Source organism: Populus euphratica, unplaced genomic scaffold (genome assembly GCF_000495115.2).
Source record: "Populus euphratica unplaced genomic scaffold, PopEup_1.0 scaffold152.1, whole genome shotgun sequence".
Taxonomy (NCBI): Eukaryota; Viridiplantae; Streptophyta; class Magnoliopsida; order Malpighiales; family Salicaceae; genus Populus; species Populus euphratica.
Genome location: NW_011500040.1, coordinates 198,130 through 215,132, shown reverse-complemented (window position 1 = coordinate 215,132; position 17,003 = coordinate 198,130). Strand labels below are relative to the sequence as shown.

General features: G+C 33.5%; 3 protein-coding genes across 7 annotated transcripts; 2 read left to right on the top strand and 1 right to left on the bottom strand.

Moving 5' to 3' along the window:
* Window positions 1-1,377: 1,377 nt before the first annotated feature.
* Window positions 1,378-4,414, top strand: LOC105107226 (lysM domain-containing GPI-anchored protein 1-like). The gene is made up of 5 exons (XM_011001076.1): window positions 1,378-2,445; window positions 2,842-2,959; window positions 3,042-3,203; window positions 3,322-3,353; window positions 3,855-4,414. The coding sequence occupies exons 1-5, from the start codon at window positions 1,794-1,796 to the stop codon at window positions 4,127-4,129; spliced, it is 1,239 nt and encodes a 412-aa protein (XP_010999378.1). The 5' UTR covers window positions 1,378-1,793; the 3' UTR covers window positions 4,130-4,414.
* A 5,093-nt stretch (window positions 4,415-9,507) lies between these two features.
* LOC105107223 (basal transcription factor complex subunit-like protein) lies at window positions 9,508-13,995 on the top strand. 5 transcript variants are annotated; one of them, XM_011001069.1, is made up of 12 exons: window positions 9,511-9,678; window positions 9,770-9,861; window positions 9,948-10,221; window positions 10,317-10,363; window positions 10,701-10,738; window positions 10,819-10,864; window positions 11,480-11,533; window positions 11,622-11,690; window positions 11,926-12,002; window positions 12,372-12,467; window positions 13,193-13,291; window positions 13,580-13,897. In XM_011001069.1, the coding sequence occupies exons 1-11, from the start codon at window positions 9,648-9,650 to the stop codon at window positions 13,263-13,265; spliced, it is 897 nt and encodes a 298-aa protein (XP_010999371.1). In that variant the 5' UTR covers window positions 9,511-9,647; the 3' UTR covers window positions 13,266-13,291; window positions 13,580-13,897. The 5 variants fall into 5 exon arrangements, with proteins under 5 accessions (XP_010999373.1, XP_010999369.1, XP_010999371.1 ...); XM_011001070.1 differs by lacking the exon at window positions 13,193-13,291 and having other exon boundaries at window positions 13,580-13,603; window positions 13,636-13,891; XM_011001068.1 differs by having other exon boundaries at window positions 9,512-9,678; window positions 13,387-13,891.
* Window positions 13,996-14,245: 250 nt separating this feature from the next.
* Window positions 14,246-16,842, bottom strand: LOC105107222 (elongation factor). Its single transcript, XM_011001065.1, has 6 exons — window positions 16,413-16,842; window positions 16,096-16,213; window positions 15,788-15,999; window positions 15,679-15,706; window positions 15,036-15,144; window positions 14,246-14,569 (listed from the first exon to the last, which is right to left on the bottom strand). Exons 1-6 carry the CDS (start codon window positions 16,680-16,682, stop codon window positions 14,488-14,490), a joined length of 819 nt encoding a protein of 272 aa, XP_010999367.1. The 5' UTR covers window positions 16,683-16,842; the 3' UTR covers window positions 14,246-14,487.
* Between the last annotated feature and the right edge of the window lie 161 nt (window positions 16,843-17,003).

Below are 17,003 nucleotides of genomic sequence, written 5' to 3'. Positions count from 1 at the left end.
AGAATGCTGGACTAATTAAAGAAAATACAATTTCTTCTGAGTTAGTACTGTTCAAATGTTTTTATTTTAATTTGATAAATAAATCTAGCCTTATTTTATTCAAAAATAAGACAGTCATGGTTTATAAAATTAGATTAAAAACAACACTTGGCCATAAAAAAAAAAAAGGAAAAGCAATGCGAGGAAAATTACTAGCGGTAAGAGCATCTGCAATAACAAATGTTATTTAAAAAGTCAAGTGGTTAATATGACATTTTAAATAAGGTAAACATGCCCTTTTTTCTCTTCCCCCTCCCTTTTTTTATATGCACTCAATAAATAATATTTTAATAATTTATTTGTATTTTAATATATTTAATATATAATTATTTTAATAATTTAATATAATTCGATCAATTTAAAGATCTAAAAGCAACTTTAATAATAAAGGTAAAGATAAGTAAAAAAACTAAAAAATCTAAAAATAATAATTGAAAAAACCAAATAGTGAAAAAATAGATTAAACTAATTAAAATTTTTAAAATTGACCGGTTCGGTTTGATTTACAAGTATGAAACTAAAAAAATCGAACCGAGCTAAATCAAAACTAGAAAAAACAGGAAAAAAAACTTGAGTCAAACATGAAAAAATTAATCCAGACTAGTTTGAACAAGTTTTTTTCCTAAAAATAGAATTGAACCGAATAGAAACCGGTTAGTTTAAATCGGTTTTAGTTCTATTTTATTTTTTAAAATTTGATTTTGTTATTTTTTATAAAAATTAAATCAAACTGAAAATATCACCCTTACGAAATGATCAAAATATTAAATAATAAAATTAAAAAATAATATAAGTTAATATGGGAAATTCCATATACCTATAACATTAATTATAAGATTAAAGTAATCTCATAATAAATAAATAAATAAAAACATAAAGTTTTTTAAATTTTAAAAAATTACTGCAATGAATAATATTTTATTAGTTTTTAATATTTGTATAAGATGTTAAAGAATATTATTTTTGTAAGAAAAATAATATTTTAATATTTTGTTTAGTATTTCTAGTTAGCATGTGCAATACTATTGCAATGAATTTTTATTTTGCAAGGTTTTGACATTTTTGTGAGTTATATAAAAATAACATTTCTGTAAAAGAAATTATATGATGACATTTTATTTAACATTTACTAGGAGTATATATAAAACAGGCATTGAAAAGTTATATTAATATTTTTTTTTTATCTTTTCATTTATCACGTGACTCGGCGATGTACCAAGTAAGAACTCTACAAGGACAAATTCGTCCAGTGAAAGCTTGGTGCAGTACTCTAGGATCGTGAATCTGACTTCGGTCGGCCCCTCTATGCAACCCATTTGTCTTCCTCCCTTTCCTCACTCTACTATCTCGAAAAGACTCTTCTTTTTTACACTCTCTCTCTCTCTCGCTCCCTGTCTCTGTTCTTGCTGGAGGGCACTAGAGAAAGGTAGGGTAAAAACTCAAACCCTAAAACCCTGCACCAAACCACTAAGACTCTAGAGAGTAGCAGCTCAAAGCGTAGCAAACCAAACCCCAACTCCTGAAAACCATATCGCATTCCATTCCGGCACCAATCCAAAGCGAAAATATTTCTTCTTTTTGTGATTTGACACTCCCCACCTGAACCCTTTTTTCCATAAGCCATTCCATTTTTTCTCCTTGAAAAGGAAAGCTCTGCTATACCCCATTTCATCGTATTTATTTCGACTTCCACTCCGTAGTTCTCTTCTTTTAGTGAACCTTTAGAAAACAGAGCAAACACCTACAGCCCCAAGATGCCAAACCCAAGATTCATAACCTTTATCTTGATTTTCATCAATGTAGTGGCTTTAGTGACCCCCAAATCCACAATCGAACCCTGCTCTAACTCTGACTCCTGCAATGCTCTTCTTGCCTATACACTTTACACAGACCTCAAAGTGTCAGAAGTGGCTTCCCTCTTCCAAATTGATCCAGTAGCTCTCCTCACAGCCAACGCCATCGACATCTCTTACCCAGATGTCGAAAACCACATCCTCCCTTCGCAACTCTTCCTCAAAATCCCCATCACTTGCTCTTGTGTTGATGGAATCCGCAAATCCGTCTCGACCCACTACAAAACAAGACCCTCAGATACATTATCTACCATTGCAGACTCAATTTATGCAGGTTTGGTTTCTGCGGACCAGATAAAGGAGGCGAATTCAATTGATGATCCTTCAGTGCTTGATGTGGGGCAGAGCCTTGTTGTTCCTTTGCCTTGTACTTGCTTTAATGGGACGGATAATTCGTTGCCTGCTATTTATTTGTCTTATGTTGTCAAGGAGGTGGACACTCTGGCTGCCATTGCTGCACGGTATGCAACTACACTAACTGATTTGATGAATGTTAATGCTATGGGGAGTGTTGCAATCATGGCTGGCGATATACTTGCTGTACCATTGCCAGGTAATATATGTTGGGGTGTAGTTTAAAGAGTTGTGTGTTATTGTCACTTTCCTTAGCGAGTTTTATCGGGAAGTGATTATTATTATTTTTTAAATTAATTTAGCTACTCTTTAGTGATCTTGTTAGTTGCTAACATATAGCTGTTAGGAGGCTGGCTTTAGCGAGCTTGCTTGATATTCACTGTCACTCAGTTGAATTTCATTCAATGCTTCTGAAATTTAGTTATATCATCATGTATTGAATTCGTTTGGTTACTGTGGTAAAGAAAATGGGCAAAGCCGTAATGTCTAAATTTGCAGCTGCATTTGTTTTCAATAATAGTGTCTTTTATAAGTGATCATATTGTTCATATCAATGACATGGATAAGGAGCATTTCTTTATTTCTTGCATTGCAGCCTGTGCTTCCAAGTTTCCAAGATATGCTTTTGATTTTGGTTTGATTGTGCCAAATGGTAGCTATGCTATCTCTGCAAGTCACTGTGTCCAATGCAGTTGTGGACCTGGAAACCTCAAGTAATCTGTTTCGTTGACTTTAATGTTGATATTCTTGAACTGCAACTTGCCTTTTCACCTTATTAATTTGCTTTTGGTGTAGTTTGTACTGCATGCCTGCTTCCTTGGCAGTTTCTTGTTCGAGCATGCAATGTAGGAATAGCAATCTCATGCTTGGGAACGTTACATGGCAGCAGAGTAGTGCTGGATGTAAAGTAACTTCTTGTAGCTATGGTGGATATGTCAATGGAACTATTATAGCCACGTATGCTACACTTCTTACCTTTTCTAATTCTTTGGTAGTTTCTTGAGCATGTTCCTTATGTAGTGTTGTTGCCTCCTGATGGCTGAACCCTTTCGATTCTCTTTTTGTCTTCATGCAGGCTGTCAACATCTCTTCAACCTCGATGTCCAGGTAAAAGTTTGATAAATGATGTTTAATTTATGGGGAAATTGAAATTGATCACTCTTGGGGGCTTGGGTGGAATATGAAAGTTCAATATTTTTGCTAAAATGTTATTATCTCATAGGTCCAGTTGCTCCATTCCTTTAATCAAAATCAGATTGCTTAGTCTTTGATGATGATTGATCATGACCATGCCATGTTAGTGAGTCAAAACCTAGATCTTCATACAGGTATCATTAGTATTTAGCAGGAAAAAACATCTCAGCAAATCTAGATGAATTCTCTTAGCACGGTATCTTTTGTCACTACCAACCTTCTGCGCTGATCCGCTGATCCATCAACACGGTGAACACAACTTTGAAACTTGAAATGCAGAAAGCTTGAAATTAAACAAATCTGATATTATCTTGTGTGGTGTTGCCAAATGAATCAATTTGTAAAGCTTTATTCTACTATTCCATTTGCACAATGGTTAAACTGGTTTGGCTTTATGTTAAAAAAATGTTGTAGGCCCGCAACAATTTCCTCCCCTGGTAGCACCACCTACCACAGTGATCAGGGATTCAAATTTTGCTCCAGCACCCGCACCTCAGTCAGATGGTTCTAGTACACCGACATCGACACCCAAGACAGGAGTTGTGCCAGCTACTGGATCACTTCCTGGATTATCTCCAGCAAGTGGCCCAAGTGGAAGTATTTCTGCTTCTTTCTCGGCCAATCCATCATCCACTCTCGTAATTGCAGCAGTGCTATTCTTGTTTGCCATGGCCTCCATTCCATTGTAGTTTTACCATGAAACTGCTTGTCCAGGTGGCATAGTTTTGGTTCGTGTGGTTTGTTTCTTTTTTAATAGGGCCCTTTCTGTTGTATGTAACATTTTTAGTTTTGCCTCTACCACTTGAAACTGAGATACGGGAAACCATGGGCTGTCTACGAGCCTGGTTGGTATTTTGATCTGCTAGCTTGCTGCATTATGTACTGCAAGGCTTGCCATGGGCAGTTGCCCTTTTGTTATTCATTCGTCGCTTAAATTATCCAGAGCTCAATGATATTTGTTCGCAATTGTGTTCTAAGCTGTTTATAAAAAACCCATAAAAATTATCTTCTTTGCAGTAAAAATTTAGTGATGTGGAGTGGCATGGTTGACAAATTTAGTATTTTTGCCCCCCAAAAAAATCAGGTTATCCGTTCATGTTTCACAATAAATTTATCTGCAATATAAATGTTTTTATTTGATCGATAGTATGAAATTAAAAGAAAAAAATACCTGGAAAAAAACTAGAAATCAAAACAAAATATGATCATCTATGAAGTATTACCATGACACAAGGTAAGAAAGAGTAGTGGCGGGGAAGAAAACAAGGTGCGGCTGAAAACCATCGGCCTCGTGTGGCCCTGGCCTTTCGACTCGCCATGTTCTCGTGGAAGAAGGCCATTAAAAAGCATTTCATTTGCATCTCTTTTTTTTTCCCCTTCAAAATTGCACCTTTTCAAACAAATTTTGGAAAGGGAGCACAGCACGTGGATAAGGTTTGTGAAAAAATAATAAACTTAATGGGTTGCATTAAAAAAAGAAAGCATATTTAATGGGTTTTAATTATATAGCAATAACGCAATTTAATACGCCATATGCATATTATGTTCTAAATATAACAAGTTAATCCAAGGGGGTGGGGAAATAGTTAAAAATACTTATACATATTTAAAAAGAACCAAAAATATCCTTTTGGTTCATGGAAGAGATGAAATTATAGTTTATAGTTATTTGAAAGTTAGATTTCAACTATATATTGATTATAGCAAATCTTAATTGGGATATATTTTAAGTTAAAAATACTCATAAATACTTAAAAAAAATAAAAAAAAAATCTTCTTTTGTCTATAAAAAATATGAACTTGTAGTTTATGATAATTTAAATGGTAGTTTTTAAACGGATATTAATGATAGAAAATCTTAATTGAAATATATTATACTCTAAATGATGCTGCTGTGAATTGAAAAAGTTTCAAATAAAAAATCATAATAAATTTTATTACTAAAGCTGAATATACCTCTACGTCTAAAGCAATAAAAGAAATTGTTTAGATCAAAAAGTCAATTGCTAGACTAAATATGGTTTCTAACATTATTGATCTAATAACCTTATATTGTGATAACACAATAATTACACGAGTAAAGAAATCAAAGTCTCATTAGCTATCTAAGTATGTACGTAAACTATTCTATTTGATTAGATAAATTATTGAAAAGAAAAATATAAAGGTAAATTGAATATCATTGAAAAGAATCCTGCGGATCCTTTTCTTAAAGCATTGTCTCAACAAAAGCATGATCACCGATTAGCATTGTCTCAACAAAAGCATGATCACCGTATGGAGAAATATTGCATTGGTTTTAATGCAAGTGAAAGATTTTTAGTGTATATATCATGCAATCAATCAATTGGTTACATGTGATGCCAACCTTGTTCATGCAAAATATATTTACAACTAATAAAGGGTATTCCTTATCATTAATATTTGTTTTTCTCTGATTAATAAAGCTATTGTTTGATTAATGGATTTAGAGTGAAGATAAAGTTCCTGAGATAAAAATATTTTGTAAAAAAAATTATAAAAAATTTATAATTTCGAGATTGCTATTATATTAAAGCATTATTTCTACATGTTTCTGAAGCATTATTCCTAAATGTTTCTAATCAATGCTTTTATTAAAACTGAAAATTAATTTGAGTTGTGAAGAATAATATTTTTTATATTATTTCCTATATAAAAAAGTAGTTATTCTCATGAGTTAAGGTATGAAAAATACATAGAAATATTATATAGGTGTTTGTTAGATAACATGTATATCAAACTGACTTGTATAATAATTATATAAAATGGATAGACATTAAATGTACTAGGAACTATACGAAGGTATTTGAGTGATTAAGAGAGGATTTATCACTTTAAACAGGTTAAGAAAAGATACTTCACGTGTTCTTAAATAGTATTGATTGTGAAATCATTATATAAGGTGAAATGAAATTTGAAAAGAATTTCAAATCTTATTCAAAAAATCAATCTATGACTATAAGTTTTGATAACAAACATAATTTAACAAGGCATACACATTCTATACTATAATGTCAAAACTGAAATATTTTTTATAAAGGAATAACAATTACATCAAAAAACGACACGCTGAAAGCATAATTATTAAACCCGGTCCGGGGATTGACTCGACCGAGGGGCTGGTTCTTGGGTTTTATGAGTCAACCCGGGTCAACTCAAATCAACCCGAAAATTCACTCATTTTTCTTTCCTTTTTAAAGCTGTTGACAACAACTTCAACACAAAAGAAATATTCCCATAACTTTATAATTTACCTTTCCCAGCTAAATGGCTCCAAAAGGCAAAAGCTATGAGGAATGCCCCATATTGCAATTTAATATATTTTCTGGTCAACTAAAAATTTTAAAGGAAAGACACACAAATTAAACCTAAACTTTTCTCTGTCTCTACCAAATAAAACAAGTCGCTTTAGTCCCAAAACCAACCAAAGCTTTCCTTTTTGCGTGGCCAAAACAACTGTCATGCTCGACTGACTATCAAAAATTGAAAGATAAAAGACATTCTCTTCCCTTATTTCTTCACTCTCGTGCTAGAAGGCATTCCATCAAGCAGTAGGAGACTAAAGAGCCTCGGCTTCATTCATCCCTCTCTCAGTCACCCCTTGGTTTTTTAAACAAAACTAGAGAGCCCCTCCTTCTTTTTCCCTAGCAGTCTCAGTCTCTTGGCCAAACCAGAATCGCCGCCCACCGACATAAGAGGAGAAGACATCAACCTTTTAGTCGTGTCAAGCCCCTCCTTCTTTTTCCCTAGCAGTCTCAGTCTCTTGGCCAAACCAGAATCGCCGCCCACCGACACAAGAGACCAGCTTGACCAGCCTCTCCTTCGACCAGTCTCCAACGACAGTGTCCCTCACTCTCCTTTCCTCTCTGCTGCTAACAACAACTCATTGTAGAGAAGATGACGAAATAAGAAGGGAGGCCGAAGGATAGAAACCACATTTGAAAAGGAAAAAAAATCGGGTCTAGTCCAGGTTTGCCAAGGTCATCCGAGTCATGAGTCGACCCAGCGGGTCGACTGAGTTTCGTGATTGTTGCACCAGCCGGTTTTTTAACAAACTTGAACCAGTCCAGGTCCCGGGTCAACCCGCCAGGTCGATCCGGGTTTAATAACTATGACTGAAATGTTAAGTTAGACCCATATGAATATTTTAATATTTGGGAAATCATGACATGTTGTTAAAACACTGCACTTGATTTTTAAATATAAATTAATTAATTAGTGAATTGAAAATAAATTAAATTATTTATTTTATATTTAACATATCTAATCAAATTGTTCAATTGTTGATTATGATTATAATGGATATTTAGACCAAACATATTATGAATTTAATAAATAACAAAAAATAAAACTATTGGTAAAAAAATCAATAAGAATGATTAATTAAACGTGACTTGCTTAGAGATAAGATTTAGAAATAAAAAATTGAATGTAGTTAAAACATGGATTCCAATTCTAAACCTAGAAAAATAAAATATGAACTTAATTGAATACATTTCTAAAATTACTATGAAATAATATATGTGATATTATTCAAAGGATAAAATAATATTTTTATTTATTTATAAGGTTATTAGGATTTTTCTATAAATAGAATATCATGTCTTTTATATATATATAAAGTGAAGCATCAAAATTAAAAATACAGAGCTACAATTCAAATTTATAATGATACATTTATTCTAATTTTTTTTAAAGAGATTTCTTATTATTTATTAATATTAAAATACCAAATATTTAAACTACTTAATCTTAAAAAAAACCTAATCAAACCTTGTAAAGAATATTTGATATTTAAATAATTTTTTAATAAACCCTAATTTTTTTTTAATTGGATTAAGACTCCCAATTTTTTTCATACTATTTCAGTGCTTGGGACATAGCCATTCATTTAGTTATAGCTATATCAGAAATTTCAAGTCTTTCCATAATGGTTTCGGAGCTGGTACTCCAAATGAGGATTTTTTTTCCATCTAAATGCCAATTACCATGAAACTCTTTATGGAAAACTACCTTATTTTAAAACCAATTAATTTTTTAATTCATTATCAGGTGCCCTAGATATCCTTTTTTCCCCCTTTAATTTTCCATAAAATAATATTTAAATGATTATACAATTATGTAATTGTTTTTAAAAATATTATACCTTTTTTATATAATGATATTATCAAGTACTTAAATAAATATATACTAGCTTTATATGTAGAAATTTTATAATAATTTGATCATCTAATGAGAATAAAATAGGTGTTTTTTATTTTTATTTTTATATAATTTCTCAAATTTATTATTCTTAGACATCTTTTTATACTTAGCACAAAAGAATAACTGTTTCATAATTCTTTATTTTTTTAATTGTAACTTTCTTTAACAATTATAATAACTTTTTATTTAAAAAAAATACTTTGCATAAAAAATATACTCTTGTCAAAATAAAAAGGATGTCAGAAATAAAAAAATTAATTTTTTTATTAAAAAATATATTTTCTTGTTATTAATTCAAATCATTATAGCTTTTATGAATTTTATTTTTTTTTATTTAAACTTTTTATTAAATGAACTATTTTGCTATAAAAAACCATATCGTTATTAAAAACATTACATGAATTAAAACATAAAAAAGAGATAAAAAATAAATATTTTTTCAAATTTTATTTTTTAATTTTTTTAAATATTTATTTTTATTATTATATAATAAAATAAAAATTTGATTTCAAAAATTCCTGTGGAGCCGAAAGTTTTGTAAAGGGACATATTGAAGTAAATTAATATTAGTAGAGGTCAAGTCGTTTGATAACTTTTTTTATTTTTAAAAAAATATTTTTTACATTAATATATTTTAAAAATATTAATTTAAAATAAAAAATAGAAAAAATTAATTTTTTTAAAATATTTTTAAAACATAAAAATAAATAGAAAATTAAACAATTAATAGAAAAATAAAGGTGTTCTTTTTTAATAAAAAATAAGAGAAGACAAAAATGACCAACAAAATGAAATTAATTACTAGAAATGCCATTTATTTAGATGAGGGATCTAGTCGTTAAAGAAATTCCGTGATACAGAACAAAAGCCTAAAAAACTGGGTTTAACGTCATAGGAGAAGAGAAGAGAAGAGAAGCGGTAGCCTGAAAAAAAAAAAAAAATTCTCCAGAACGCTGAAATCAAGAGAAGAAAATCTCTCTGATGACTTCAGTTCCTTCGAAACTCTACTCTGGTCTCTCTCCATTAGTTAGTTATCTGTGTTTATCTATCTCCATTGTTAATTAATTAGTTAAACAACTGATTAATTACGTTGTTAATTGCAGATGATGTTAGCCTTTTAGTTGTGTTATTAGACACCAATCCGTTCTTTTGGACCGCATCTTCTTCCCTCTCATTCTCCCAATTCCTTTCTCATGTAATCTCTCTCTGAAACCCTAACTCTCCCTGATAAATAATTTTTTTAAAAGGGATTGATTCGATATAAATATTTTTTTTTTGCAGGTGCTGGCGTTTGTGAACTCGATTTTGCTGCTAAATCAACTGAACCAAGTGGTGGTGATTGCTTCTGGGTATAATACTTGTGATTACATTTATGATTCTTCTTCGGATGCGAGTCAGCTGGGCTCGGAGAATGGGAGAATTCCGTCTCTTTATTCCAATTTGTTGCAGAAGTTGGAGGAGTTTATGATCAAAGACGAGAAACTGGGGAAAGAGCAGTCTCAAAGAGCGATCAAGTCTTCGTTGCTCTCAGGCTCATTGTCCATGGCCCTTTGCTGTATCCTACATGCTTAACAATGCTGCATTTCTGAACTTGATTTGTTATCGATTCATCTCGGTGGATTTGTGTGGTTTATTTAACTTGGTGAATAGATATACAGAGGGTTTTTCGTTCAGGACCACTCCATCCTCAACCTCGAGTGAGTATTTTTCACATAATTGTTTTTAAGGCAGTTAGTCGTGTTTGTATGCGGAAATTCGACCATTACAGTTGAGAAATTCTCATTGTACCATCAACCAAGCCCTTGAATATCGATCACTATGCAAATTAATAATAAATGTTGTATGGATTTTGTTTTTATTGTAATCTCAAATTAATTAGTATCTGGAGCTCGGAAATCATTCTGTGTGGTCAATCCAGTTGAGGGTCGTGTGCATTGCTTTTGATCTTCTCCTGCTTTATCGTGCCACTGGCCAATTACCACATCCCTTTTTATCAATTTTTTTTTTAACTGCGTTACTGACATCCAAGGGCAGATTTTGTGTTTGCAGGGATCCCCGGATGGGCCTGAACAGTATGTTGTTAATATGCTTTTCATTTGTCCGCTGTCCTTTTCCTCAAGCTTTTTACACTCACTGTTTCTGGTCTTTCCAGATATGTTGCAGTAATGAACGCAATATTCTCTGCACAACGCTCTATGGTACTCTAATGCTTCTAGTTTTTTTAGTTGTATTACATTCTGCTCATACATCTTATATTGGCCCATTTCTGAGATGCTCCCTTCTTTTCATCTTGATCAGCTACCTTTTCCTCTTCATAAATCACAAACTTTGCATCATCCAGAATGACTTGTTGTATCCCCCTTTTACCCCTAAATTCATTGTTCACCTTCTCTGGAACTGATATCAGGCTTTTTTTATGAGCCCTCGCTATATTGAGCATAATTTCATTGAAATTGTTTTTATATTTACTGCTTTTTGTTCGTCTTCAATGTGAACATGGTTACCCACTCAACAAAGGCTCCAAACTTAACATCAACCTGACACAGGATAAAAGTTGCATTCACGCATACTGCTAAGGACTTAATACGCTTGTTAAGTTATTTTCATTTCTGCTGCCTTTTTTTCTCTCAGAATATCTTGATTCCAGTATGTTAAAGATAATCACTTGGATAGATATTGTTTGGTACTTACATGCTTCATTCCAAAGAAAAACAAAAATGAGCATCACAACAGTATTTGTAACCTACCTTCATGTACATTGCAGTTGACTTCTTTAAGACTTGTAAGCATTCTCTGATTGCTCTTTGCTGCAGGTGCCTATAGATTCATGTTATGTTGGTGCTCATAATTCAGCCTTCTTGCAGCAGGTATTGTATCCTCATTGATGGGGTTGCCTAGCAAATTCTGTGCCCATTATCTGATTTTCTAACTGCCTGTGTGATTCATGTCAAACAGGCCTCCTACATAACCGGAGGTGTATATGTTAAGCCCCAACATCTGGATGGGCTATTCCAATATTTGACGGTATGCTATAATTTGTTAGTATATTATGAAAAGAAGCTACATGGTTGTTTCTAGATAAATCGAAACATCGTTTGGTTCTTCTATCTTATCTTGTTTGCACCCTCATGCGTAAGCTAGTTTATTCCATCCATTGATTGAACATGAAACTCTGTTAATTAAATTTGGTTGACAGTTTTTCACTTTCCTTGTTCCGGCATCTCTCTTGATGTTAATTTGGTATTTTTATTTCATGCAGACAGTTTTTGCAACTGATTTGCACTCTCGTAGCTTCATACAACTTCCAAGACCTGCTGGTGTTGACTTCCGTGCGTCGTGAGTTTTTGAACAATTGTAGATTGTCAATTCCTATGGAATCTTTTCAGGAGCCCTTGTTACCTAGATTGTGTTGTCAAAAACTAGAATAACTAGACAATGTCATATACTAGTGTCAAGGATATAATCATTTTCAAGAGGTATACCTGAGTTTTATGAGATTCTGGGGTATCAACTCATGTTATAAAATGGTTTGCTATCCTTTTATGAGATTGAAATTGCTAGCTACAATCCAGAATAGAAAGACAACTTTATCGTTTGCATGTGCCTTGTATGTTTGCATCATGCGTCTGTAGTCAATAAGCCATTTAGAAAATCACTTTGCATGTGTATATTGCAGTTTATCTTATCAAATTGTGCATTTACCAGGTGTTTTTGCCATAAAACCACAATTGATATGGGCTACATATGTTCTGTATGTTTGTCCATATTCTGCAATCATCACAAGAAGTGTTCGACTTGTGGGTGAGTAGATACTTGCTTTTTCCTAGTTATATTACAAAATTTGACACACTGGCTGCCATTACCATTTGTGGTGTTTGATTTCATGATAAAAGAGCAATATTAATGGGTAGTTTTAGAGGCAAGTTCTGATCCAGCTCTTCTCAAAATATAGAAAGTATTGTCCTCATTTTTGTTTGGCTTTTTCACTGTCTGCTAGTTATTAAAATGGTCAAAGAGTTTTTACCTGTTGTGAAAGTTTTCAAATTTTGCTTCAGGTAGCAGTTAACTTTTACTTTTGTCTTCCAATTGTACGCAAACCTATTTCTTAATTTACTGATGACATCTCTCTCTCTATTGCATTCCTTTGGAGCTGGGATGTTGATGCCTTCTAAACGAATGAAGTTGAAAGAGATTTTAAATGAAGTTTGTTTGTAAATGCCTTTCTAACCAGTGGATGTGGTAAAAATAAGTCACTAGTGGTCAAGATTTCACTCAGAAATGAAGATTATCTTCGATTGCATTGACTGTTCTTTTTTAGATTATCATCCACTGCATGAACTGTTGTTGAACTGAGCCAGAGCATGGGCTGCTCCTTAGTGCGTTTTTTCTTTTCTTCATCTTTAGAATCAGAGACTCTGAAGTTTTAACAGAGGGGATATCCTTTTTGCCAATCACTTGCCTTTTCAGTTCTTGCTTTATTGCTACTCTTCTCTTCATTTGTGGTTGTGGCTTTGGGTATAATACAGGTCAGTTTTTGGCCAAGCCCAATCAGATACTTCCTCAACATCAGATCTTAAGAGAAAGGCTCCAGAAACATAATCTCTCTTTTAGAAGCATTTGCATTGGTGAGTCTTCCTTGGCTGTTACTATGAAATTACACTACAAGTTTGTCTTCTCACTGGCAATTGATTGTATATGTTTCGATTCTTGTGGTGTCCAGAACTTGAAGATGCTCTGTGAAGATGGTCTTATCTGCATTACACAATTTTTTCTTCTTTAGCACGTGGGATTGAAAGTATATTAGGAATCCTAAAGACTGGCATTTGTTATGCACGACTAAATTGATTATCAAGTTGAATTGAGATTTGGTTTTGTTCTTTCATGACTGATCGCATGATATTCCTCACTTCCAGCGATGACATGCTGCACAAAATCAATATGGGAATGGATACCAGAATGCCGAAAGTCCTATGGGAATGGACACTGGAATGCCGAAAGTCCTCTGCTAGCCATGAATGGAGAGGTTATTCCGGTGATATGTTTTTTGGGAGTGATGAGCAAATTGAGCTGGCAACAGCTCTTGTACTAGTGAAAACTATTTCATCCTGTTGCTTGTACGTATTGTTTTATGAGTTTGTATTTGTTCTTACACCAAAAACTGAGGTGATTAACATTCTGCAGTCTTTGAGCTTCCGAATCACAAATAGTTCAAGTTTTCGTCGTTATTGCCAGAAAGATTTGAGCGATTTGGATCAAGATGTGCTATCATACAACTTAGGGCCTGATAGGAAGTGCAGGCGATTTTTGAATTTAAAAGTGTATTAAAAAATATATTAAAATATTTTTTTTAAAAAAATAATTTTTAATATCAAAATAAAATCGAATTAAAAATATTCAAAAATTATTATTTTTTAAAATTTTGGAGAAATGGCACTTTAACCTCACCGTCAAATACCGCCCCCTTGGTTTTTCATAGGGCATGCGGGGTATGCGCGGCCATTCTCTCCATTGGACTACCACATCAAGAAAGAAAGGAATAATATCAAGCTAATCACATGAAAACCGCAGAAGGATTCCCATTTGTCTGTGCACACAATTGGAACTTGTATTATAATAATTAAGCATCCAATCATTTTAACTGAATGAGTTGCAAACAGAAAGCCAAAGTTATTTACAAACATTTACAATAACAGAAGCAAGGAGGATGCGAGGTGAAGAATCACGAGTTTTTCAATTTGCACACAGCTGAGACGCTTGAAGCTCCCAAGAAATCCACATCAATTATGATACAATTTGTTCATTCGGATTGGAATGGCCATCTTTATAGGGCCTTCAAAACAACTTTGCTGGATGCGTGAATGCCCCCTGCTGCAAGCCTCAATACAGCTCGGCTACGATACAATCTGCGTCCAGAAAATGTGTCATAAAGCAAAACAAAATTTGACAAAAAGCTGCTCAAATCCCTAACGAATTCTAAACTTAGGTAATTTATGTGGCTATCCACCAAGCTTTTAGTAACAACATGCAGTTGTGCAGATCTTAGCACTCTAATGTCTTCCTTGCTCGGTTAACACAACATTCATTTAGGTGAAGAAGGCATTTCACCCTATTAAGGGTCTCAGGGACATAATCAAGGTTCATTTGCTTGGATTCCCAAACTAATTTTTCACAACCAATCAACTTAGAATATATTTTATTTGCAATGGTAGCAGTAAAAAGAGATTGAAAATCCATTCTTTAGCAATAAAAATAAAGTTGAGACATGCTTCTATCAGACAGCATAGCACAAATTTCTCCCCAGCCTGGAATTTGTGTTCCTCGAAGGCTAGAATTGCAAACTAAGATATTAGAAGATGATCGAATACTCACCCTGCCAAAGCCAGCCCCCAGGTCCCCAGGGTATAAAACATGGTCCCAGCATGCCAGATACCAAACACTTTTTCCAATTTGCTCACACCGCCCAGAGCTTTTGCCAAAACTGCAAGTTGCAGACCATATGAAATTGAGTGACACTTCATTTTTACAAAACCCATATTACTTCATCACAAATTACATAGAAAGAGGAACATATCCAGGAAGATTTGAAAATGCTAGGCATCAGATTCAGAATATGGTTTGCTATCCCAAACACATTCGAATATCACTATAACTGTATCATAGGATAAAGAGCATAACACTGAACAGCATAGATCCATCCAAACATGACATAGTATACTTCATCTAAGCATAAATTTAGAAAATAGATGGTCCTATTGAAATCCTTACACGGTTAGCTAATTGACAGGCAAGGAGAAAAAATGATTTGTTGAGAAATAAAAGTAAAGATCAAGTCTCCTCTTCACAGGGTTAGTGGTTATCTCATCAACCAGTCAAGAAGAGAAGTAGATAATATTTGCTGCTCCCTCTGATTTAACAAGAGGATGGTTGCGAGGAAATAAATTAAATGCACGCAATCAGGTTTTCAGCTTAAGAAAGAGAAGCACAAAAACATTAAAGTTCTATTGCAACTTACTTTTCTGCAGCTCCTCTGGTGTCAAATTCTGCAAGTACAAAATAGGAAATCATGTTACATATACTATATCAAGTATCAACCCATCTTAATAAACAGAGCAAAACATCACCTGTGCCTTTGGGTTTGCTACAATGCATTTAGCCATGAAGTTAGCAACCCCATCCACCACACGTTCCTCAGTCACCACCACATAATTCTCATCATCAATACCACTCCGCTCTTCAACATTGCTAGGAACCATGTCTTCTGTCACCCAAACCCACCGACTAGGTTCTTTGCCATCAACATTGATTAGAACCTCAACTAATTGCATATCATCCCCTAATAAAAAAATAAAAAGAAACCCAAATGAACATCAAAGAAACTAGAGTACTACAAAGCTAAAAAAATCGAGAATCGTGTAAGAAATTAACAAACCTGTAGCCTCCTTAAAAGGGAATTGAATACCGGTTTCATTAACTGATGCCTGCTGGAGGGATTTAATTTTAGTCAAGAAATTCTCAGAATCCACAGTAGCTACTAGACGGCTGTACAGCTGCAATTTTTGAAAACAAAAAAAAACGCCCATAAAAGTTCAATATAGATTTCGTGATAAAGTTTTGAAATTTAACAATATTTTTTTAATAGATAATGCTTATAATTGATGCCCAAGAATCAGATAAACAGTGCCAGATATTTGCACAAAGGGAGAATTTAAAGATTCATGCTTATAATTAATAAAAGTAATTACATACATGAGGAGGGCAATCGTTTAGTAAGCAAGGAGATTCAGATAAACTTTGGAGGAGTTTCAAGTTGTGCTCAAGCAAATCCTTCAAACGCTTATTCTCCGATCTTAAAGACTCCAATTCTTCATCCACTGAATTACTTTTGGTGTCGTGAGCTGATTCATGCTGGTGAATTTCGTGGAGGTGATGATGTTGGGTGAATTCCATTGCTTTCCAAGCCACGTCAGCCACCTCGATGACCGTCTTCGCTACCTCAACAGCGCCGTGGCCTCCCATGGAAACTTTTGTTGGACAGGGATTTTGTCGGTGCTCAACGTTGTATGATTTGTTGCGTGTTCCCAGTATCAAGTATAGTTGCGAGTTGCGACAGAGCTCGGGAGGGATAAGGAGGTTATTTTCACATAAATATAGTTACCCCAGCCGCAGCGGGTAATGGTATTATTTTCACATCATATTTGCTCTTCCCTTCAATTTCTAAACAATTATTATTAAACAAAAATAAAATATATCAGCTTTTCGCTGGTTAGTCTGAATAATAATTTGTTAGAATTTATTTATGTAATTTTTTATATTAATTTAATGTGCTGATTTAAAAAG